This window comes from Aureobasidium pullulans, assembly GCF_000721785.1.
Source record: "Aureobasidium pullulans EXF-150 unplaced genomic scaffold scaffold_27, whole genome shotgun sequence".
In the NCBI taxonomy this organism is placed as follows: Eukaryota; Fungi; Ascomycota; class Dothideomycetes; order Dothideales; family Saccotheciaceae; genus Aureobasidium; species Aureobasidium pullulans.
Genome location: NW_021941047.1, coordinates 2,451 through 23,684, shown reverse-complemented (window position 1 = coordinate 23,684; position 21,234 = coordinate 2,451). Strand labels below are relative to the sequence as shown.

Below are 21,234 nucleotides of genomic sequence, written 5' to 3'. Positions count from 1 at the left end.
TGCACGTCTTTTTGCTTGCTCAAGAAGGCCCAACAGATCGCGTTCTTTGGCAATATGCAATCGACGAAAGCCTGCTGTTGATCACCGGAGACCATTGCCGATGCGGGACAGCATCCCTTGCAACCCACGTGGATTTAACAACGACCCCAAGATCCTCTCGTGGAACAGGACAGGGGTGTCAACCACATTCTGGAGATATCAAGTTAAGTGCAACCACGGGATCTTAGATGTGTAGCATTAAATACTGAAAGTCTGAGACATATCTAAAGATGACCAATGAACGGATTGCCCTCAAGCTTGTTCTCATCAGTGTGTCCTTGAATCTCCGGCTGTAGCTCCGCTATCTTCATTCCAGGGCAGGACAAATGACTACCTGTCCTATCATCATTAATCTGTAGAACGCGAGTCCGATGGCTGAAGTGCCGAATGTCTCCCACCATCACATCATCATATAGATAGGGCACCAGGAGATAGTAAAGCATACGTCAGGTGATATATAGCTCGATTGAGATGGATCATGTTTGCCATGTCTCTTGCTCGAGTTCATTTTTCTCCTCCTCACGTTTTTCGTGGCTTGAAGGTTGCGGTGGTCATGCACGAACTCTGTACTCATGAAGATCAGACCAACGTCGATGGTGATTGCCTCCTGAAAGCAATGTCTTGACTCGCATGAGATGTTGCAAGACTGACTCGAAGAGCTAGTCCCTTAGGTCGAACCGCGAGCCGTAAGCTGAGGCCGCTAGAAGGTTTAGCCGAACTAACGCCCAAGTCAGCCACCCCATACCTTGATCCGAGCTGAGCCTGCGCCCTCTGACATAACGAAGCGATGCCACGAGGAGGGCCAACAGAGACGATCTTAAAGCTACACACAAAGTGATGAATGTTTCAGGTTGACAGACGTAGTTCTAAGGTTCAAGAAGTGTTCCAAGTAAGATGAAGAAAGTATGATAGAGGTTTAGCAACGCGTTAGAAGTAGAAAGTAGAGACGAAGGCCCGTATGCATCTAGGGGTAGTTAAGTTACGGAACTTACGAGTAAGTTACTTAATGTCAGTTACTGCCGTAACTTGCTGCAGATTCTAAGTAACTTACCGGTCTCCGATATAGCCGAGCTCGGCCGAGCTTTTAACGTTAGTAGCGTAGCGGTATTAGTAAGGGGTTAAGGCCAAGTTAGAGGTTATTCGAGAGGTTAAGACGGTCGTTTTAACACCTATATATAGCTTAATAATTAGCAATGTTATTAAAGAAGGGAGGAGGCAAGAAGACTAGCATTATTAGCCGTTAGTTTACTAATATCGGAGACGTCTTTAAGTATAACTAGTGTCCGGATTTTACGCTTAGAAATAATAGTAACGACCGTAAGGTAGATTACTTACTCGAGTGCCTTCCCTTCCTTAAGGACTTTAAGGTATTAGTTAGATAGGGTAACCCTAAGGTTACGTAATATCTAGAGGCTTATCGTTAAAAGCTACTAAATAAGACTAGCTAGTCGACTACGATTTTAAGCACTCCGACGCTAACGAAACATAAGCTTAATAAGATAGCTAGTATAGCGATTTATTAAGGAGGGCTGCCGTTTAATACGTACGAGAAGAATCCTAACCTAAGGGCGATGTTTAAAGCATTAAATCTATCGCTCGACTATTCGCTACTATTAAGGCATCGTCTCGTAAAGGAGCTTCTTTAAGAGTGCTATTACGAGGTTAAGGATTAGCTTAAGTCTCTTATTGCTACGGAGCGTCCTTATAGCACCTATAGACATCGCCTATACGTCGCAAAATCCTAAATCTTGCTATAGTGCTATATAGCGGCATAGCACCCTATAGCAACTACTACAACGTATTAACGACGCTACTACATAGTACGGGTAGCGATAATCTAATCTTAAGACAATTATGCTCGCTAGACGCTCGAGGCACAAATACCTATGCTAGCGACCTTTACGTGCCTACTATAAGAGTCGCTAGTGACGGTACTAGTAGCACTACTAGCAAAGTTCGTATAAGCGCTAGCCGCGGGATTAATGGCGAGTTCGTTTATTCTACTGTCTTCGTTCTTACCGCGCTATGTACTAGTAGCACGACTAGTAGCCATTTCACTAGTGTCGCTCGTAGTGCGACTACTAATATACCTATAGACTCCTCTAGTAGCGCGGCGCTCGGGATCACTATTATAGTAGCTAACCGTATAAGGACCGTCGTAGTTAGGTTTAGCGAAGAGTCGGACATTTATCCTATTAGCATTGCTCTACTTTCTACTTCCTACTCCTCCGAGGGATCTACTAGCTATACCTTTAACTAAGCATCATTATCGCTTCCAAATTCCTCTACGATCTTGTCCTAGGTACTCTCTATTAGCACCCTATCTTATAGAGGCTTCCCTTCCGGTCCGCGTAGGGGCTTAAGTACTATTACGTTCTTTCCCCTACACAAATTAAACTACTACATAAGATTGCCTCTCTTAGGTCTAATCTTCGGAGTGACCTTATTTACTACCGCCGTCTAAGACCGCTTCTAGGCTAATAGTTTAATCTTGTTATAGCACGGCATAGGGTCCTATGTAGTAGGTAGAACTGTCGTTCCTGCAGGCCGGGGGGTTATATCCTCTATTTCCTTATATAATGGCGGTTTACCGGCTTGTAGCAACGGCTTTAGTATGACCGACCGAGTAATAGTCTTAGGAGAAGAAGCTAAAGCGGCCGAAGAGGCGACCTATATACTAGTAGTCTTACCGCTAGAATAGACTTAGGTAGACCTCGACGGGCTTAAAAGACGAGGGTCGATGTTTACAGGTTTAGTAGCCGCTCTACGGAGGGCTAGTAGTTAGCGACGCGGCATCTTACCTATCATAGTTAGCCTTTACTACATTTAAAACCTAGTCTACTTACCTTCTTCGTCGGAAAGGAGGTCTGTTAAGTCTTCTAAATAGGCCGCTAGCAAGGGGGCCACTATCTGCTTAATCGGATCCTTAAACATACTAAGCTCTTCGCGAGCCTGCTTTATAATCTTCCTTAGGATCATCTTACGTCTCTCCTTACCATTCTCGGTACGGAACAGTCGAAGATATCTTTTATACTTGCCCTATGCTACATCGGATTAGAGAGGCTCCTATCTTATCGCTTTGCCGTTACTCGTTTAGCGAGCCCCTTAGAGCCATGTATAGGTAATGTATTCTATAGTTGTAGCTAAATAGGCTACTATATGTTCGGTAACTTCTTCCTATAGCTCTCTTATTTCCGCGTGTGCCGCGGGACCGTCTAACCTATAATATACTTTGCCTATAAGGTAGCAAAACATTAGACTTAAGAAACGTCCTTTCTGTCTAGCATTAGCATAGCCTTAACACTATATAATCGTATACGATATATCTTACGCCGTCCCCGTTTAGAAATAAGTATATCGCGTTTTAGTTCGCGAGTGCCTACTATCTAAGCTCCCTAGTGCTAGGGGTAATGTGTCGTAGATGAGACTCGTCCCTAGTTACTAAACTTAAAACGTGCGTAGTTATCTCTTTCCGGGTTACGCCCGTAGCTATGTAGCGTGCACCTCTTAACTCTTTACGCATCTCCGACATTGTTAGCTAAATCCTTAGAGTAGACTCGTACTTAACTTACATACTATCGAACTATCCTATTAGGGATATAGGTCGCCGATGATTCTAGGTGAAGCTATATGTCTACGTCCTAACATTACTTCTATCGTCGCCGAAACGTAGCATCGACCTAATGAAGGTTAGCTATAGCCTAGTTGAACGCTATACATTCTAGTGTCCCTACTAGAAATAGCGACACGTAAGCCCTCATTATAGCCTTAAACACCTGCTAATGGTCTAGAGGGAGCTCCTTCCATGAACGCTAGCGGGCTACCTGCTAATCGAGAGTCTTATCGTCGTTATATACTTTGTTTTTAGGCATCCTATCGTAAGGGCGTTTCTTTCCTCGCGTTGCATTAAAGGAGCTTAAGGCACTCTAGAACCCTTAGTCGCCCGGGTCGGGTTCGTAGCTAAGGTCCGAGCCTTCCGTTACGTTAGTGTTCGGCTATAGCCTGCTAGTGAGTGTACCTACTAAAGACGTCTAATAAATTAAACACCGGCATTAGAAACGAGTAGACGTAGTTAAGAGTCGCAGTATGCAGATTTAACGCTTTTTAGGCATTGTGTGCGATCGTCCGTAATCCGCGGCTTTCCCGTAATCTACGTGACTTAGCTAGGTTATAACAGCACGTATCGTCATTTGCTTGTTTCCGATACCTAATGTTGTCATTAGCGCTACGTAGTCGAGTCACCGCTTAGACTATGTTCTAGTAATAGTAAATCCTTAACCTAAGGTAATTAATCCTATGTCCAATGTTTCCTCCTTAGATGCTTACTATAAGGAACTTAAGAGGTTTTCCCTATATGTAGCGTATTAAAATTAGCCGCTCCTATGCCTTCTAGTCGTCCACTATTACAGCCTCCTCGTCCTCTCGATATAGCTTAATATAGTCCCTCTTAGGATCAAAATCGTGATCTTTCGTTAATCTGTTAATGAATTTAGATAGTCTAAGATCACTCGGTAAATAACGGCTATCTAAGAGTCTTCCTAGGCATGCGGCAATCTCGTAGGCGAGAGCAACTACTCTAAACTTTCCGTCCTTGCCTATAACCTACATTAGCTCTACGGCATGGACGATGTCCTCCTCTTCGCTACTACTTATGTTTCCCGTACTCTTTCGGTAATCATCTCTATTTAACCCGCTCCTGCTAGCAATATAACCGTCGTTGTTTAGGGGCGATTAGGTAGTTTAGCGCCTTCGATTAGATGGGTTCTTACGCTTACGACTACGGCGTTTAAGATTTGTGTTAACGCGAAATACGAGTTTCCTAAAAGACTCCTTTCTAGGCGCATCGCGCATTAGTTCTACTGTCTCCCGAAAGCGACTAAGAGCCTCGCACTGCTTCTATATAGCCGCGAATATCTTAACCTCGACATAATTTCGCATCTCGATTAAGGCAAAACTCTTGCTAGCAACCTGTAATGCTGCTAGTACTCTTTCGACAATAGCATAGAAGTTACGGTATTGCTGTTCGTTGTCTAGTTAGAGGCGGCCTCGAATGCCTTACGTAACAGAGCGGTATAGCGAGAGGGCGCGCCTATCTTCTATAGTTTGCGCGCATGTCGTACTTTCGACGGTGTAGTCTTAGTGCTTAGGCATTATCGGTCGGTTATAAGAATAGGTAGATAGAGAGCTAGCGCGGCTTACGGTCTAGTATAGACTTTGTATAGAGAGCCTATATACGCGGGCGAGAAAAGGCTAAACATCGGAGCAACTGCTCTCTCGCTGCCCCTCTAACCCTGACCTTAGACTACTACTCTATCGTTCGACTTATATGCACTCTCCGGCAGTACTTAATAAGTATATCTCTAATCTTTACGCGTTCTTTCTAACCCTACTAGTATCTTGCTNCTTCTATCGGCTTGCTATAGTAAGAAAATGCGGCCCTTCTATTCTCCTTATTATCGTTAGGCTACTCCCTAATATCTAGCTATAACTACCTAGCACTCCTAGGCTTAAACGCAAACGTGTATTCGAGCTACTATTTAATCTCTTATATAGCAGCCTCGGACAAGAATCGCTAGCTAGGTACGGTCTCTACATAAAACATGGGCCCTCGGCAGCTAGTTGTTTTATTATTAGTAGTCGAAACTCCATTTTAGAGCCTAGCGTCGTAAAGGCTCACATTTCCCTACCTGTCGAATTTCTATAGGCCATCTTTAGTAGCAACTACTAGCGCGGCTAGTAGCATCCTTATTGCCTTATAGCACCTCGTCGCGGCTTTATAAGTTTAGTAGCCTCTACGTGTTCGACAGCCTACTAGCTCGGCTACTAGCCCTCCTAGTGGCCGTTATAAGCACATCCGACTTTACTACTACCTACTCTATCACCTAGCACGTATTTACTACTAATACCGTGAACATTGGTCGTTAGTAGCCTTACTTTACTTCTACTCTAACTCCTGCCTTCCCTCTACATCTACTCCTACTTCTACTTCTACTTCTACTTCTACTTCTACTTCTACTTATACTTCTACTTCTACTTCTACTTTATAACTATCGCCTCTCTCTCGCCGACGTCTAGTTAATGGTCTTAGCAGTGTTTACACGGCGCTTTATTTTCTTCTACATTACTAACCCTTTTGCCTTTACTGTTCTTGCGCACGCTAGAGCATCTTCTCGAGCATACTCCGGCGCCCCTAACATACTTAGAATCCTTTCGCCTTTACCGTTCCTATGCACGCTAGAGCAGTCTCTCGAGTATATAGTCCGGCGCCCTTAGCACACTTAGTCTATTCCCTTTGTAGGTCGGCGCTATCCTTCCTGATTGTTTACTGCTAATTACATTAGGCGCATCGCTATCTGTTCGTCTATTAAACTTCTCGCTTTGCTATTGTGTTTTAAAACACACCTAGTTTAATCCCTTTATAAGTCGGCGCCATCCTTCCCGATTGTTTACTGCTAATTACATTAGTCGCATCGCCATCTGTTCGTCTATTAAACTCCTCGCTTTGCTATTATGTTCTAAAGCAGCCTATAGATTACACTCTTACTATAGCTGCCTAGTCACCTACGAGCCCTGCCGCCGCGGGCGGCTTTTTAAAGGATCGCATCGAGACCTTTACGAGAGTTGCTGTTAAGGATGTCATATCTAAAGGCATCTCTAGATTCTCTATTGCTTTTGCTAAAGCCTACTTTAACCTTAACGAGGCTTAATTCGAGTTAGTTATGTTATACATTAAAGACTAGTTTTAATTCGAGCCATGTTTCACGTCGATAACAGAAAATACTAGGATCGGCAACAAATAGATCTAAGGCCGTATAAACATTTAGGCTAAACTCTTGAACATAGCTTTAATCGGTAGCGCTAACCCGCCTTACTAGGCTGTTCATTTAATTAATTAGCGCCCCCTCGACTATAACCTACCTACCTGGTTCGACCCTTTAGATTTCTAGAAGAGTGACGTTAACGACTCGTATAAGAATACCGCCATTTAGCTCTTAATTACGCTTGCCTACCGCCGCAATAAGACTAAGCGTAAACGCGAGGAGGCCGTAGATGCTAAAGAGTAAGAACTATATAACCGACCTTCTAAGGCATACCGTACATACCTACGTAGTCTAAGTCTATACCTAAGCCGTAATCGCAGTCGTAGCCGAAGCCGTGCTCGCCGCGCTAGCACTGCTTCTCTAGCTAGACACATCGACCGTCTAGAGTTTATAGACCCTACCGACATTAAGGACATATCGATCATTTTAACTAAGGTTATCTCTACCCCTAGTAATCCTAGTAATTTAGACTTCGAGGGTTCTTCGGCTAGCTTTGACGTCTTTAGAATGCCTATTCCTCTAAGTAGATTTAACTAAAGCAATTTAGCTAACTTTAGTAATAACTTTAATAAAGAACGCTTCTAAACCTAGGTATCCGCGTTTGCTAGAGCTCGCGTTCCCGAGGCTAGGTATAAGCTTACCGATTAATTTGCCGTAGGCTTCTAGGACCCTTCTAGTAAGACATAGAGTTAGATTTACTCCGATCCTCTCCTAGTGAACATTAGCTACATTACCCGGGCCTATGAGCGCGCGGATACTAACTATAACGGCATTATTCTCTTTGTCGCTTAGGATACGGACATCCTTAAGCGACTCCTATCTAGCCTCCTCCGTGGCCGTGTCCCTTTTAATACGGACTTGCAGACTTAACATTTCCCCCTTAAAGGTAGCACCCCCCCTATAAGTCTAACCCCTTAGGTCGGACCTAGTTAGAAGAGTAAACCCGAACCGCTCTAGCATGCTAAAAGGCCGTCTTTAGTTTCTAACGATCTTATAAACGTAGACTAGACTAGTGCGGTAGTGTCTGCTAGACACTATCTACGCATAAGAGAGGCTCTACTCCGTTTATAGGAGCTAGTAGTCTCTAAGACTCCTGCTATCTATAGTATTAGGCCCGCGGGGAGTAGTCGCAAATTCACCTCTATCCTTTATAAGTAGTTGTCTTCTAGTGCTTATAAAAACGTCGACTCCGCATCTAGATCTATACTTACCGGCGCTCTCTTCGGACAAGACAAACTTGCCTACATAACTGCGTTGTCCTAGCAGCTTGCCTATTAGATAGTCGGTTTTAATCTAGAGCATTAGAATCCCGACTCTAGCGTTTTCCTCGAGAAATGGAGTAGGGAGTTCTATCTCCTGTCCTATTAGTTCTTTAGTGTCGCATTCTGTCTTCGCGTCCTGCTTTCTAGAGGCCTTTAGACGATTCTTAGCTATACGATAGGAGTTAGCAAGACGCCTATCTCTATTAGAATCTTCGAGGTACTACGAGCCTTCCGATAGAGCTATTTATCTAAGTCTACCGACGAGTACATAAATCCGTACACGCTATTTAAGTAAGCCCCGACTAAGACGATTAAGCAATGCCGAGAGCAATTAACTAAAGAGAAGCCCGAGGACTAAGAATAGGATCTTCGAGTTAGTGCCGGACCATTCTTAGTAGTACCGCCCCCCCTTATGATCTAATTATGGTGCAGATCTTTAAACAAGTTTTCTCCCTTAACTCCGGTAATAGTCGTATCTGCCAAGATTTCAGAAAGGAAGACTAAAACCGATTATAGCGATTACGTCTTAAGCTTTCGCTCTAAACTCCCTTCTAGGTTTTAGCCGGCCTTACCGCTTCGCGTTAGCTAGTTCTAAAGTAATGCTAAATTATCTGTTATATAGATGCTCCGGAAATGGAAGGACTTGCGCTATAAGAGAAAGATGTAGCGAGAACATAGGCAAGAGGAATGGTACCTATAGTGTTCTACTGCCGTCATTATCTATGCCGCCGGAAACCTTTTATCGCGCATTAGGCTAACGGATTATGGCACCGATGAGACCCCGGTAGGTGTTAAGCCTAACGATTCCGAGCGTTTAATCGATACCGAATTTAGCTATATGTTTATAGACGAGTTTCACGAGATCACCGGCTAGCAAACTTTTGCGTAGAGGAACATAATAAGCATTCTAGGCTTACCGCAGTTTATCTGGATTAGCGGAACCTTCCTTAACAAGCCGAGTTCCCTTATCGCTCTATTAATAGCTGTAGAGAGCTTAAGCCGTTACATCCCTTCTCTAACTAATAGCATAACTAATCTAGGCACTAGTGCCCTTTACCCGGACCGCTTTTAAGATTAGCATGCCTCACTTCTTAAAGCATCTAGGAAGGGAGAAAGTGCGATCGATGTGTTTAATCACATAGATAACTAGGTTAGGAGAGACTAGCTCCTAGCAAAGAGCTTTGTTACGTTAAGACAGATCTGCAGAGTCCTTAATAAGGACGTTTCTACTAGCGGCGCCCTTGTTAACTATAAGGCAGGACAGTTAACGACAACCATTACTAATAAGCCCGAGGCTTAGGATTTAGCTCGTCTGCTAAACGACTCGACCATTTAGTTCACTACATCGACACCGTAGGGACCTAATTAGATTCCGATTATAAACATGGCACCGGTGCGAGTTCTAGACATAAACGTCCCTATCCTAGAGGAATACTATAACGACATCGCCGAACCTTATAGGGTTGCGCTTAAATAGGCTATTGCACGAGCTAAACATGTTAAGACAGTAATAGGAAAGAATGGCGGCGAAAAGTCGGAATTCTCTTAGGCCGGCTTCCTCTAAAGCATCTATAAGTTCCGCTACATTAGCAACTTCCCTTACTTTGAAGCATTAAGGGAGTCTAATCCTATGTTCAAGGCGAGCTTATTATTAGACCTTACTCTTAGAAGCGCTAAAGCTATTATTAATGATGCTCTAGAACATGACAAGGAAGTAGCGCCGGAAAGCGATAAGGATAAGGCTTAAGCCGAAGACGCCTAATTTAATGATCCCCGGTTAACTAAATTCGACAAAGCCGCCATGCCTCATATAGTGAAACTTCCTTAATATAAGGCTATAGTGGACATCGTAGAGCACACCCTATCTAAGACTAACCTAGCTACCGGTCATAGAAGAAAGGTTGTTATCGGCGCCTCGACACCGATAAATGTCGTAGTAGCATACCGTCGTATTAGGTATTAGTTAACCCTCCTAAACAGCAACATAGACGGCCTAGCAGATGTTGCAATCGTTAGTAGATAGATGACTATTAAGGAGAGAAACGAAATCTTTAAGAGGTTCAGAAAGGATGATTCTAGCCCTTATGTCATCGTAGTCTCCTATGCTGCTATAAGAAGTAGCATTAAGCTTGTCCCTGCCGATTATATGATTTTAATGGACGGATGCTAGCAAGCAGCTCTCATCGAACAAGTCATTAGTCGCTTAAGACGTCCCCGCAATGTGTAGAAGTTAAGGCTAGTCGAGGTATACCGTATCATTGCTACAGCTCTATAGTTAGACTGTTAGGACTGGTTCGTTAAGCGCAACTATAGTGTTACTAACCTCCGAAACGCTGTAGCAGCGGTGCTGCTAGACGAGGACTTAAGTGTATTTAATCTTAAAGTCAGAATAGAAGACCCTAATAATTTCGAGACGAACGCTATAGCAGGAGAGGCTATTAAGATCGAGTAGATGATAAAGGCAAGGGTTAATATTATGATCGAGGAAAGTTTTAATAAGCGTAATGATCAAACAGTTTTTCCTCTTAATATACAACACTGCAATTGTAACGATAGCGTGATGATTACAATGAGAGTGTTTAATTAGTAGAAAAGAAAAAGACTAGGACTCGAGGCAAACATTAGTAGGGGCTACTAGGCAGGCCACTAGCGAGGCGACTAGGAAGGTAGTAAGAGCCTTACGGGTGCGGAAAAAGACTAGGACTCGAGGCGGAAAATTGGTAGGGACTACTAGTAGGGCTACTAGGAAGATAGTGAGAGCCTTATAGGTGCGGAAAAAGACTAGGACTCGAGGCGGAAAATTAGTAGGGACCACTAGCAAGGCTACTAGGAAGGTAGTAAGAGCCTTACGGGTACGGAAAAAGACTAGGACTCGAGGCGGAAAATTGGTAGGGACCACTAGTAGGGCCACTAGGAAGATAGTAAGAGCCTTGTAGGTGCGGAAAAAGACTAGGACTCGAGGCGGAAAATTGGTAGGGACTACTAGNGAGCGTCTCGCTTACGATAAGCGACGTCTCGGTTTATATATTAATATTGCATATCGAACAATTCCTAGAGGAGGGAAACCGCTGCCGACAAGGGCGAAAGACGCTAAGCTATAACGTTATAGCTAAATTATACTAGATCCGCGCGCGTAAGCCTCGTGTCTAAATTAATATACGCCTACCACTATACGATGCGTACCGCTAATTTAACATGCTCTACGTGCGGTAGGTCTAGATTTAAGAGTAGAGCGGGGTTAAACAAGCATAAGGGACCTTACGACAATACAAGAAGTTTGTTCGAGGGAATATAGAACGGCAAAGGTAAGGTTATCTAGACTCCCGCAAAAACGCATATGTTAACACGTATAGCACCCTAATACTTAGCAGGCAACGAGACTAACGAGGCGGACATACTCGACAGTGATCGACACATTCTAGACTACTAACCATTCTAAGGACTAGATGTCTAAACAACCGAAGAGTAGCAGGTACTACTAGAACATAAAACAGAGGACTATTTAGGGCACCGTCTCGGTCTCGAGGTTATAGACGACCTAGAGGTAGACTACGGGGAGGCAGAGCACCCTATAGGCTTTTTTCTAACTTATCTAGACATCTTAGATGCTAGTTTAGAGGACGAACAAGACTATACGGAGCATAACCTCCCTACCTTAGTTATAGACAATAAATATCGGGCAACTATAGTCGAAGATATACCGAGTCTCGCGCATAGCGCTTCGATTAAACCGAATAGCGGCCGGCTATCCTCCTCGGCGGCGACAGAGGTACGTAAAACGTTTAGCGACAACATAAAGCTCTAAGCGGCGGCTAGGCTTTAGAGGTTAGAGGACTTTATTATTAGGCTGTTATTCCTACTAGTCTAACACGATCCTAGATGCCCTATCCCTAACACGTTAGAGACGACACTCTTACGCGAATTTAGAAGTCGGTTTAGTTTCGACTTTGCTCGTTAGATACACTAAGAGAACATATCGAAGAACGGTATCGACCGCCTCCTAAAACAACCCGGTCTTAAGTCGCTAGTCGAACAGTTAGGCTAGGATTCCGCTAACGACCTACGCGAGAAGATAGAAAAGATACTAACTGTCGCCGACATTAGTTAGTAGAAGTANATAACNGTAGACGTACCTAGCGACAACAGTCTAAACGGGAATAAAACGTATACCTTACGATATCGAGATCTAGTACGTACTATTCGCTTCTTTCTTAGACATCTAGGATTTAAAGACGACCTCTGTTTTAAGCCGTATAGGGCATGGACCGACGAGACTCGAACCTATAGAAGATATAACGACATGCCGATAGGAGACTAGTAGTAGGAAACACAAGAAAAGATTAGTTAGGACAGACGCGGTAGGGGCGTAACGATCGTGCCATTAATTGTTATAAGCGACAAGACTATGTTAACCCTACAGTTAGGCGACCTAGTAGCCTACGTAGTCTACCTTAGCATTAGAAATCTTCGTGCCTCTGCTCGACATTTAAACGAGCGTCCCGGGTTAATACTGCTTAGTCTAATTCCTATCGTTAAGGAGGGAGATGCAATAATAAGAGGTCGGATATTTCACTACTATCTAGCAACTATATTTGAACCGGTAAAGCAGATGTGTCTTTAGGCAGGTACCGAAATCCCCTGCTCGGACGGCTAGACTAGACGTTATGTCCCGATTATTGTAGCCTTTACGACAGATTACGAGGAGCAGGTTAAGTTAACTAGAGTATTAGGTAATAGACACTGCATAATGTGCAAGATTCACCCGGATCTACGAGAGGACCTTAAACTTACAGCCGAGTAGAGGTCTAAGACTAATACAAGAGAGAGGATTTAGCGATAACGTAAAGGAGCTACTAGCACGTCTAGTAGCAGTACGACTTAGCCCTCGTAGACTTTTGACGTCGTAGACGACGGCATAGAGTTAGAGGAAGAGGAGGCCGGTCTAGGATCTAGAGATGAATTAGAACTTAATCCGGACGAACGCATCTACGACATTAATTGTTTTGCCTTAACAATGCCGCTAATNGANATANATAAGAGTCTTATAGTCGACATCCTTNACTAATTGCTAAAAGGTGTTATNATGCACGTACTCGGCTAGACANAATTGTTTCTTTTAGACTAGGCTAGGAANAAGCTAGGGACGCGTATGTTTAAGGCGGTCANANATGCTAATGCTACGAAGAAGCGCTTAGNAAAAGNAAACGCTAAAGTAGCTAAAAGCATTATAACTAGCATCGTCGACCGTCGATTCGCGTCTATTCTAAAGTTTGCGACGATTCGCGTATTCTAGCACTTATCTAAGGTAAGTTAATAGACAGGAGCAGAACAAAAATACATCCTCCGTCAGATACTGCCTATATTTGTTCCCTTGCTCGAAGAAGTAGGCACTCTAGAAGCTAACGTAGCTATTTAGTTCATCCGGGCTATAGTTAACTTTATTACGCTAGCTATGTATTAGAGCTACGACGACAACACGCTTAGATATTTCGAACTAGCGTTATATCGGATGAACTAGCATAAGGAAGTGTTTCGAAAATATCGTAACCTAAAAGCAAAGGACGACGAGCAGCACTTTAACTTTCTAAAGTAGCATTCTTTAACCCATTACGTGCAGATAATACGCCTTTATGGCTATGCGCCGAACTAGGACATAAGTCATCTAGAGCACAAGCATTACACCTATATAAAAGAAGGTTTCCGAAGGACTAATAAGAAGAACGACTAGGAGGACTAACTAATAGAGCACTACTTACGTAGCATTAACATGCTCGCGCTATAAGATATTCTCTGCCGCGGTCCCTAACCTACCTTAGTAGACGGCCGTAAAAGGGACAAAGAGCTAGTCTCGGTTAGAGAACCATAGCCTATTAACTTAGTATTTAGACTGCTAGGACAAAATCGGAGGACAAAGAAGGCTTTATAGCGACTAGTAAGGGACATTGTCGAGCTACTCGGGCTAGAAGAGGGCCCGCTTTTCCGATAGGTAATGGCAGTGTTTGTCCGAGAATTACGCCCTTATAATCGAGAGCAGCCGAGTAACCTAGATCCGGATAGAGTTAAGCTAATGGACACTTAGGTGAATAACTATCCTATCTAGCTGCATTACTCTGTTAAGTGTAGGAAGGAGCATAGCGACATTACCGATGACAGTAGTACTATAGAACGAAACATCGCTCGTTACGTAGAGAATTAGTAGAAAGGGGGCAAACCTCGGCGTAATTAGGTTTAGGTCTAGGAGTATAAAGCGCCTACAGAAGATGGAAAGCAATCTGTAGCATTTTAAGGCCGGTTACCTATCTGCCTACGTCTAATTGTAACAGTCGAGGATATTAGCGTAACCTATGCTATAGAGCACGACATATAATAGGGAGAGTAAGGTAACACACGATACAGTAGGATTTACTATAATGTCTACGTACTAAAGGATCCTNGGTTAGTCGAGATAGGTTAGTTAGGGTAAGGCTCCTACTACTATTATCTACTTCCGCGACGGTGTCTCCGAAGGCTAGTTCGCTTAGGTTATTAACTAGGAGGTCGCCGCTATAAAGAAGGCCTTCGCTAAGATTAACGTTATGCCTAGATTCTTAGTCATCATCGCTTCTAAGCGTCATTACGTTCGCTTCTTCCCTTAGAGCGGTAGTGCCTCCTACGGCTTAGACGAGGGTACGTAGAACGTACGCGGACAGTAAAGCCGATCGTACCGTCACTTGCATAGCTTACATTAAAAGCCTTAGCGATACATGCACTGTAGAGTAGTTATTTCTCTTAACTTCCGCGCCCTTTAACGCTTCCTTCGACATTAACATTAATCGCGAGCAAGTCCTCCTTTGCTATTAAGTTCGTCGGCCTGCTATGTTTATTAGCTTTTGTTTTCCCTCGGCTCGCCTGCCTTAAAACCCTTTACACTGTACACGCGCACTTTAACTACATTAGCTATTAATTGCGCGTCTATCGAACACGATCCCTACCATTACCCGTTACCTTTACGCTCGATTTCGCCTTTTACTAGGTCTACCGCACCGACTAGAAGCCCCCTTAGAAGCGCTAGTTCTCTCTTCCTATAACTATCGACTCGACTAACGAGCNNCCTACCCCTACTCTTACCTAACGCGTCGCTACTATAACGACCTATAAAGTCTAGATTAAGAACGAGGAGGAAGACAACTATAACAATACTACTATGTCTACCGCCGCCTAGTCTCCGCGCGCCTATACTCCGCGCTTTAGAGAACTAATAGGTAGTTTCGAAGCAGCCTCCCGTATTAAGTCTAAGGGAACTAGCGGTGTTAGCCCTTCCGGTAGTCGTAGATCTAACTCGTCTCCTACTTCATCTTCGGCCTCGGTCTCTTACTCCTCTGCCTCTAGCGTTAGAGACTTACGTACCCTATCTAGACTAGAGAAAGAGGTTAAGGAGACGGTGACCACATTCTATAAGGACCTTAAGCTACGTAAGGATGTTACTAAGTTCCTTGCTAGTAGCTGCTACCGCATTATTATAGATGGTAGCCCTAGCATGAAGGAAGAGTTAGAGGCTAAGGTTAACGAGGACTTTAAGGTTCTCGACCTAGATAAGAGTCTTACAAAGGTACTGCTTACCTACCTTAATAAGGTTGTTAGCAATGTTACTAGTAAGGTTATTAACAAGCGCTACATTGTGCTCGTAGTTAGGTTCGTAGGATTACCTAATGGTTCGGCTAACTATAAGGAGGAGATTTAAGCGTGCGAAGTTATTATAAAGGACGGGGACGGCGGTTCGGAAGACTCTACTAAGGTCTACTTATAGGGCTCTTCGATATAAAGGGTTCTAGTTATGTAATGAATTCTTCTCTGCTTTGCAGCACCGTGTGCCTTACGTGATTGTTTACGTATAGTTAAAAGGATGAATTAATGCTAATAATATAGTAGGATATAAGAGGGAGGATGTTGCAGCGACTACTAGAAGGGCTAGTAGCGAAGGTAATAAAAGAGCGCTCTTAGAGACTCGGCGACGTAGGGGGTGCTCTTCCGACAGCTACTAGCAACGCTAGTAGTAAGCGTAGCGCAGCGAGGCGGGCCTTAGCGACGATAGAGAAGGGCTATAGCATAGAGGTCCGTGCTATAGCAACCTATAGCAAGCGTAGCAACGCGTAGCACCGTAGCACGATATCGGACTTTAGGATTTTGCGACGTACCTAAACTTTATTATAGATGAATCCGGCGCGAACAATCGAGATAGGGTATCGAACTTGTCTATTAATACGGCTAATAGGTAGGCGTTCTTTATCGAAGCTATTAACGGCGGAGGAGTAACTATAGGCGGTAACTAGACTAAGGACATAGTAATCGAGAAGGTTAGTAAGCTAATAGGAAATAAGTTATAGAAGTAGAACAGTATCTATATAGATACCTATATAACATAACGTAACTTCTATCGCGCTCTATAGTAGGATCTAAGGACGTAGCATATGTTCTATATCCTTTACGATAAGCATAGGTTATAGCTCGGTCTAAAGGATATAACTAACTAGGAAACAGCTAGTAGCATTAAGTATTATTCTTTAACTTTAAGAGAGGTTAACATAGCCCTAACCTACCTAAGGGCATTAGATAAGGTCTAGCAACTGCTACTAGAGTTAGCCGACGAGGAAGGAGAGAAACTATATGCCTTCGCTATCGCCTATTCGACTAGATAGGGCTCTTACTTCGTAGCGGTTATAGCGCTCTTAAAAAATCGAGGGTTATTATAGCGGGCATCTTAGCGCGGATTGTTATCTAATATCGATGTTTCTATGCTTATTAACTCGTTAGAGTAGTAGAAGGAAGTCGAGGACCTTATAAACCTAATTAAGCCCTTCTACTTTGCGTAGAAGTTAAGTAAGAATAATAGGTCGACTGTTAGTATAGTCATTCCTTAATAGCGTAATCTACGACTTAAGATAGAGGCGTAAGCATTGCCGGACAAGGAACTAATACTAAAGAGGTTAGATAAGCGCCTTACTATCTAAACAAACGACACCTACTATGCTGCTTACCTTCTTAACTGCTAGCTAGATGCTAAGGATATCGAGCAGTCGCCTAAGGAGTAGGCAGCTGCTTACTAGTTCTTTAAGTAATATGTTCCTATCGATAAAATCGGTACGTTTTAGCGATAACTAGCCTCGTATGTTAAGCGTAAGGGAGTCTTTATAAACCCTTAGCTATAGCGAGAGGAAGTTAGGTTTAATCCTTAGACCTTTTAGAACTTCGTAGGGAACTTTAGTGCCTCTACTCTAGCTAAGTTAGCTAGTCGTTTAGCTATTACTCCGGCAAACTCCGTACTATCTAAGAGGTCCTTTTTAGTAATAAATTATATCTAAAACTCTTACCGGTCTCGCATGTTAACCCTTATAACGACTATGCTCTACGCTATCTATATAAACTACTACGCCTTCGACCGTTACGAGGTCTTATAGTCTAATAAGTCTAAGAGAGCGTAGATCGAGCGTCGCGTAGAGAGATAAAAGGTATACCTTAATAAGCAGAAAATTCACTAGTTCTATATCGAGGAACTTAAGCGTATTAACACGTTAGTACCTATCCTTCTTAACGACCTAATTAATAACATTATAGCCGCGGTTAGTGCTACTCGGATTAAGAGAAAAGAGCTAGAGGACAGTTAGTTAGCACTACTTCTAGATCCTTATTATTAACTCGACGGTCCGTATAAAGGTATAAAGGTATATAGCAACGTATAGATCACTCTTAGACAATAGGTCTATCTATAGCTAAAGCTATTCGTTGCTCTACGTAGGGTAGCTATAGAACTCTTCTTATGTGCTACGCTAGCGTGTCGCATAGGAAACGCCGGCTTAGCGAAAGAGAGAGAAGACTAGGGTAACCTATCCCGTTACAATTATCCCCCCCTCTAGGACGCTGTCCTTAGCGGCCTATATCTGCCCTTAAAATCCGCAGTCGTAAGCGACTTCTATAGAGCCTAATAGACTACCTCGCTGTCGTAGCGCGCGCGTGCTATATAAGAGCCGGCGACGCCGGCTAGGGTTCGGGCGTCGTAGGCGGTCCGCTTAGCGGCGACGCCTTAGCGTCGCGACGTATACGGCTAGCGACAATAATAAGCTAGCCCGTTACTTCTTTATTCCTTCCTTTCTTTAGTACGCGTACCTCTTATGCCTCGCCTCTTCTTCGTAAACATAACTCTACTATAACGTAACCGTACCGTACGCTAACATGCCTTTATTTAAGCCTATCGGTATCCCCGTCGCTATCGACGACGCTATTGTCTAGTATAGCCGCTACGCTAAGGACTAGGGTAGTCCCGATAAGAGAGGTTTATTTTAGCCTACGCTTCCCGTACGCGTTTACTACTAACCGCTATATAGACGACTGCTCCTTCTATACGGGCCCCCTAATAAAGTGCCCCTACTACGCTACTACTAAGCACGCCTATATGCCTCTAGACGACTACTCGGCTAAGGCCTTTAACTGCCTCGTTCGCTACCGCCGCGTCTTAGACGCCTTTATCGCCGTTCGCGCTAGCCGTAGGGTTAACGCTACTACTACGCTTAAGCTCCGCTAGCTTAAGGCACGCGTAGCCCGCGAGCGCGCCCGCTTCCTTCGTTACCTCGACGCCGCCGAGTACGACCCTAACTCCTACGTCGGTAACGTCCGCCTTCGTAAGGACGCCGATAAGGTTAAGCGCTCGCCGCTTACCGTCGCCGCCTTCTACGAGGAGGTACGTAAGCGCGCCGCCCTTAAGCACCTCGCTTAGGTATATTACTTTATCCCTACGTTCCGCTTATATGTCGCGCGACCGTATCTAACCTTGTTAATTTATAGGAGGCTACTAAGTCCCGCCGTGCCGCTACCGAGGCTAACACTATCGCCGCGCGCTCTACTAGCGCCCTTAAGGCGATCGCTATATACTTCGCTAGCTTCTAGCCTACGGTCGCCGCCGCTCCTAANACGTATATAGGATGACACTCATTAAACCGCTACCCCTAAGACTACACCGTAGTATAATTTAAGGCCGTCGAATGTACGGACTAACCTCTATCTATTATATAATGCACGTAGTGCTAGTAGACGAGCGACCTTAAAGCATAAACAAGGATATATACATTAACAATATAGCTAATTAGGCGACGTATAACTTTATATATAACGAGGATTAGGAGGAAAAGGTTATAAGACAAGTAGAGGAGTCGAAAAGGGAACGTATAAGGCATTTAGCTGCACGAGAGGCCGATGTAAGGCAGAGAGCAAAAGAGAAACGAGCACATAATAGAGCAGAAGCAGAGAAATTAAGAGCGGAGAAGAGGGCTATAGGGAAAAGATCTTTATAGGCGAGTATTTCGTAAGGGGCACCGAGGGCGAAGAAGAACCGTAGAGATTAACATAGCTAGGAGAGTCTTAAATACGACTACCGAATTCGCCGTACGTAGATCTTGTTATTATAATTATAGTGTTATAGCAGTAGGGATGAGCGAGTCTTATAGTAGCTACTAGAGAGGCTAGTAGCAGTAGCGACGACGGAGAGGCGAGTAAGGAGGGCTTAGCGACGATAGAGAAGGGTCTAAAGGGGACTATACGACGACGACAGACGGAATTCTCGATCCTCCCTATTTGACTACTACTAACTAGTTCGACTACCGCTATGCAAACATCTCTACTAACATGGTGCGCACATATAGGGATTTAATCTAGCTATTTGCTCTAGAGTTGCGCTATAGCAGAGAGGGTCGCGGCGCGCTAGATGTTTGTTATTTAAAACGCGTTGCTCGTCTTTACGACAAGAGCTAATTTCTATTACAGTGTATAAAACCTGCCGACTACGAATAAGACAAATTTCTCTAAAGCAGCTAGGCCCGCTGCCGAACCTGCTCCTACTACTCCCGATGCTAAGTCTAGAGATAAGAATTAGACTCCCTTAACTCCTTCTACTAGAGTAAAGACTAAGACTACCGGAAAGAGAGGCACTCCTAAGGGTGCTAATAAACTAGCTACTCCTGCTAGCGGTGCGGGCCCGATTAATGTCACTTACGAGAACGAATATGTTCTTACTATTATAAGTGTACGGTCCTTCTTAACGTGTCAGTTGTTTAACACTGACAATCTATAGCCTCTACCTAAGGCTAAGGAAGGCGGCTTCGGTTAGACTATAAAGCTCTCTACTGCTTAATCCTTCGAGCTCGTCGCTTCCTACATACTTAACAACGGCTGCTAGGCTATCATTATTAAGCTAGCTACCCCGTTCTAGTTCATAAAGCTGCCTAAGGACATCTACGGCAGACCCCTAAGATACAACCTACCTCCTAAGCACGGAGATGGGGGCTTAATTAGTAAGATTAACATTGTCGAGAAGGCCGGTGCTATTAAGGCTACTAAGGAGTACGCTAGGGAGTTCAAACATAGACCTGCTAGCACTGTCCTTAGTAAGGAATGCGCCGCCGAAGCTCGCTATATTCTGTATAGCTTTAGACTTAAGTTCGACAACACTATAAGCCTCCTTTAGTTTATAAGCAGTGCTAGTAACGACGCTATAAGGCTCTATGTCGCATTACTATTAGTAACTAGGTTAAGGGGACCGCCATAGCCTCTACGACGATGCTTATAGACTACATCTACCTCTATTAGCCGTCATCCTTACGGCCATTAGAGCTAATAGCAAACCCGACGAGGCCGCTAAGGTCTTCTTAGGATCTCGTCACTACTAACGGAGGCAGAAAGGAAGTTGTCTTTAAGATCATCACCTTCGGAAAGCACTGCTTCTTAATTAAGGGCGAGGACGAGCTCGAGGAGTAGGACGATAAGCAGATTAAAATCTTCTATAACGATGTCCTTATAAACAACCCTCGCTAGTAAGGACGGCCGTAGATGGAATAAGGACGTTAATCCGGGTTTCGGAGCCGATGTGTCTTACGCTGTTCCCTAGCGTAGTGTCCCTTCGAAGGTAGGCCGACAAGGCTACTATTTAGAGATTCTTGTAGTCCTTTATCTAGACCTACGCCGTCTATAGTGCTACTCTTCCTCCTGCCTATAGGGACCCCTCTACCTATTACGCTACCTCGAACGCCGATCCCGCTAGTTTAGCGTAGGAGGCCTTCTAGCTAGCTAGTAACAAGCATAATAGCAGA

General features: G+C 44.0%; 2 protein-coding genes across 2 annotated transcripts; both read left to right on the top strand.

Annotated features, from left to right (window-relative positions):
• Positions 1-12,473: 12,473 nt before the first annotated feature.
• On the top strand, positions 12,474-12,743 carry M438DRAFT_282456 (uncharacterized protein; the record flags this gene model as incomplete). Its single annotated transcript, XM_029901303.1, has 1 exon — positions 12,474-12,743. A coding segment is annotated over one exon (270 nt), but the record flags the coding sequence as incomplete, so codon positions are not given.
• A 5,805-nt stretch (positions 12,744-18,548) lies between these two features.
• On the top strand, positions 18,549-18,869 carry M438DRAFT_339131 (uncharacterized protein; the record flags this gene model as incomplete). The annotated part of the gene is made up of 2 exons (XM_029904191.1): positions 18,549-18,626; positions 18,678-18,869. 2 exons carry the CDS (start codon positions 18,549-18,551, stop codon positions 18,867-18,869), a joined length of 270 nt encoding a protein of 89 aa, XP_029756248.1.
• Positions 18,870-21,234: the final 2,365 nt, after the last annotated feature.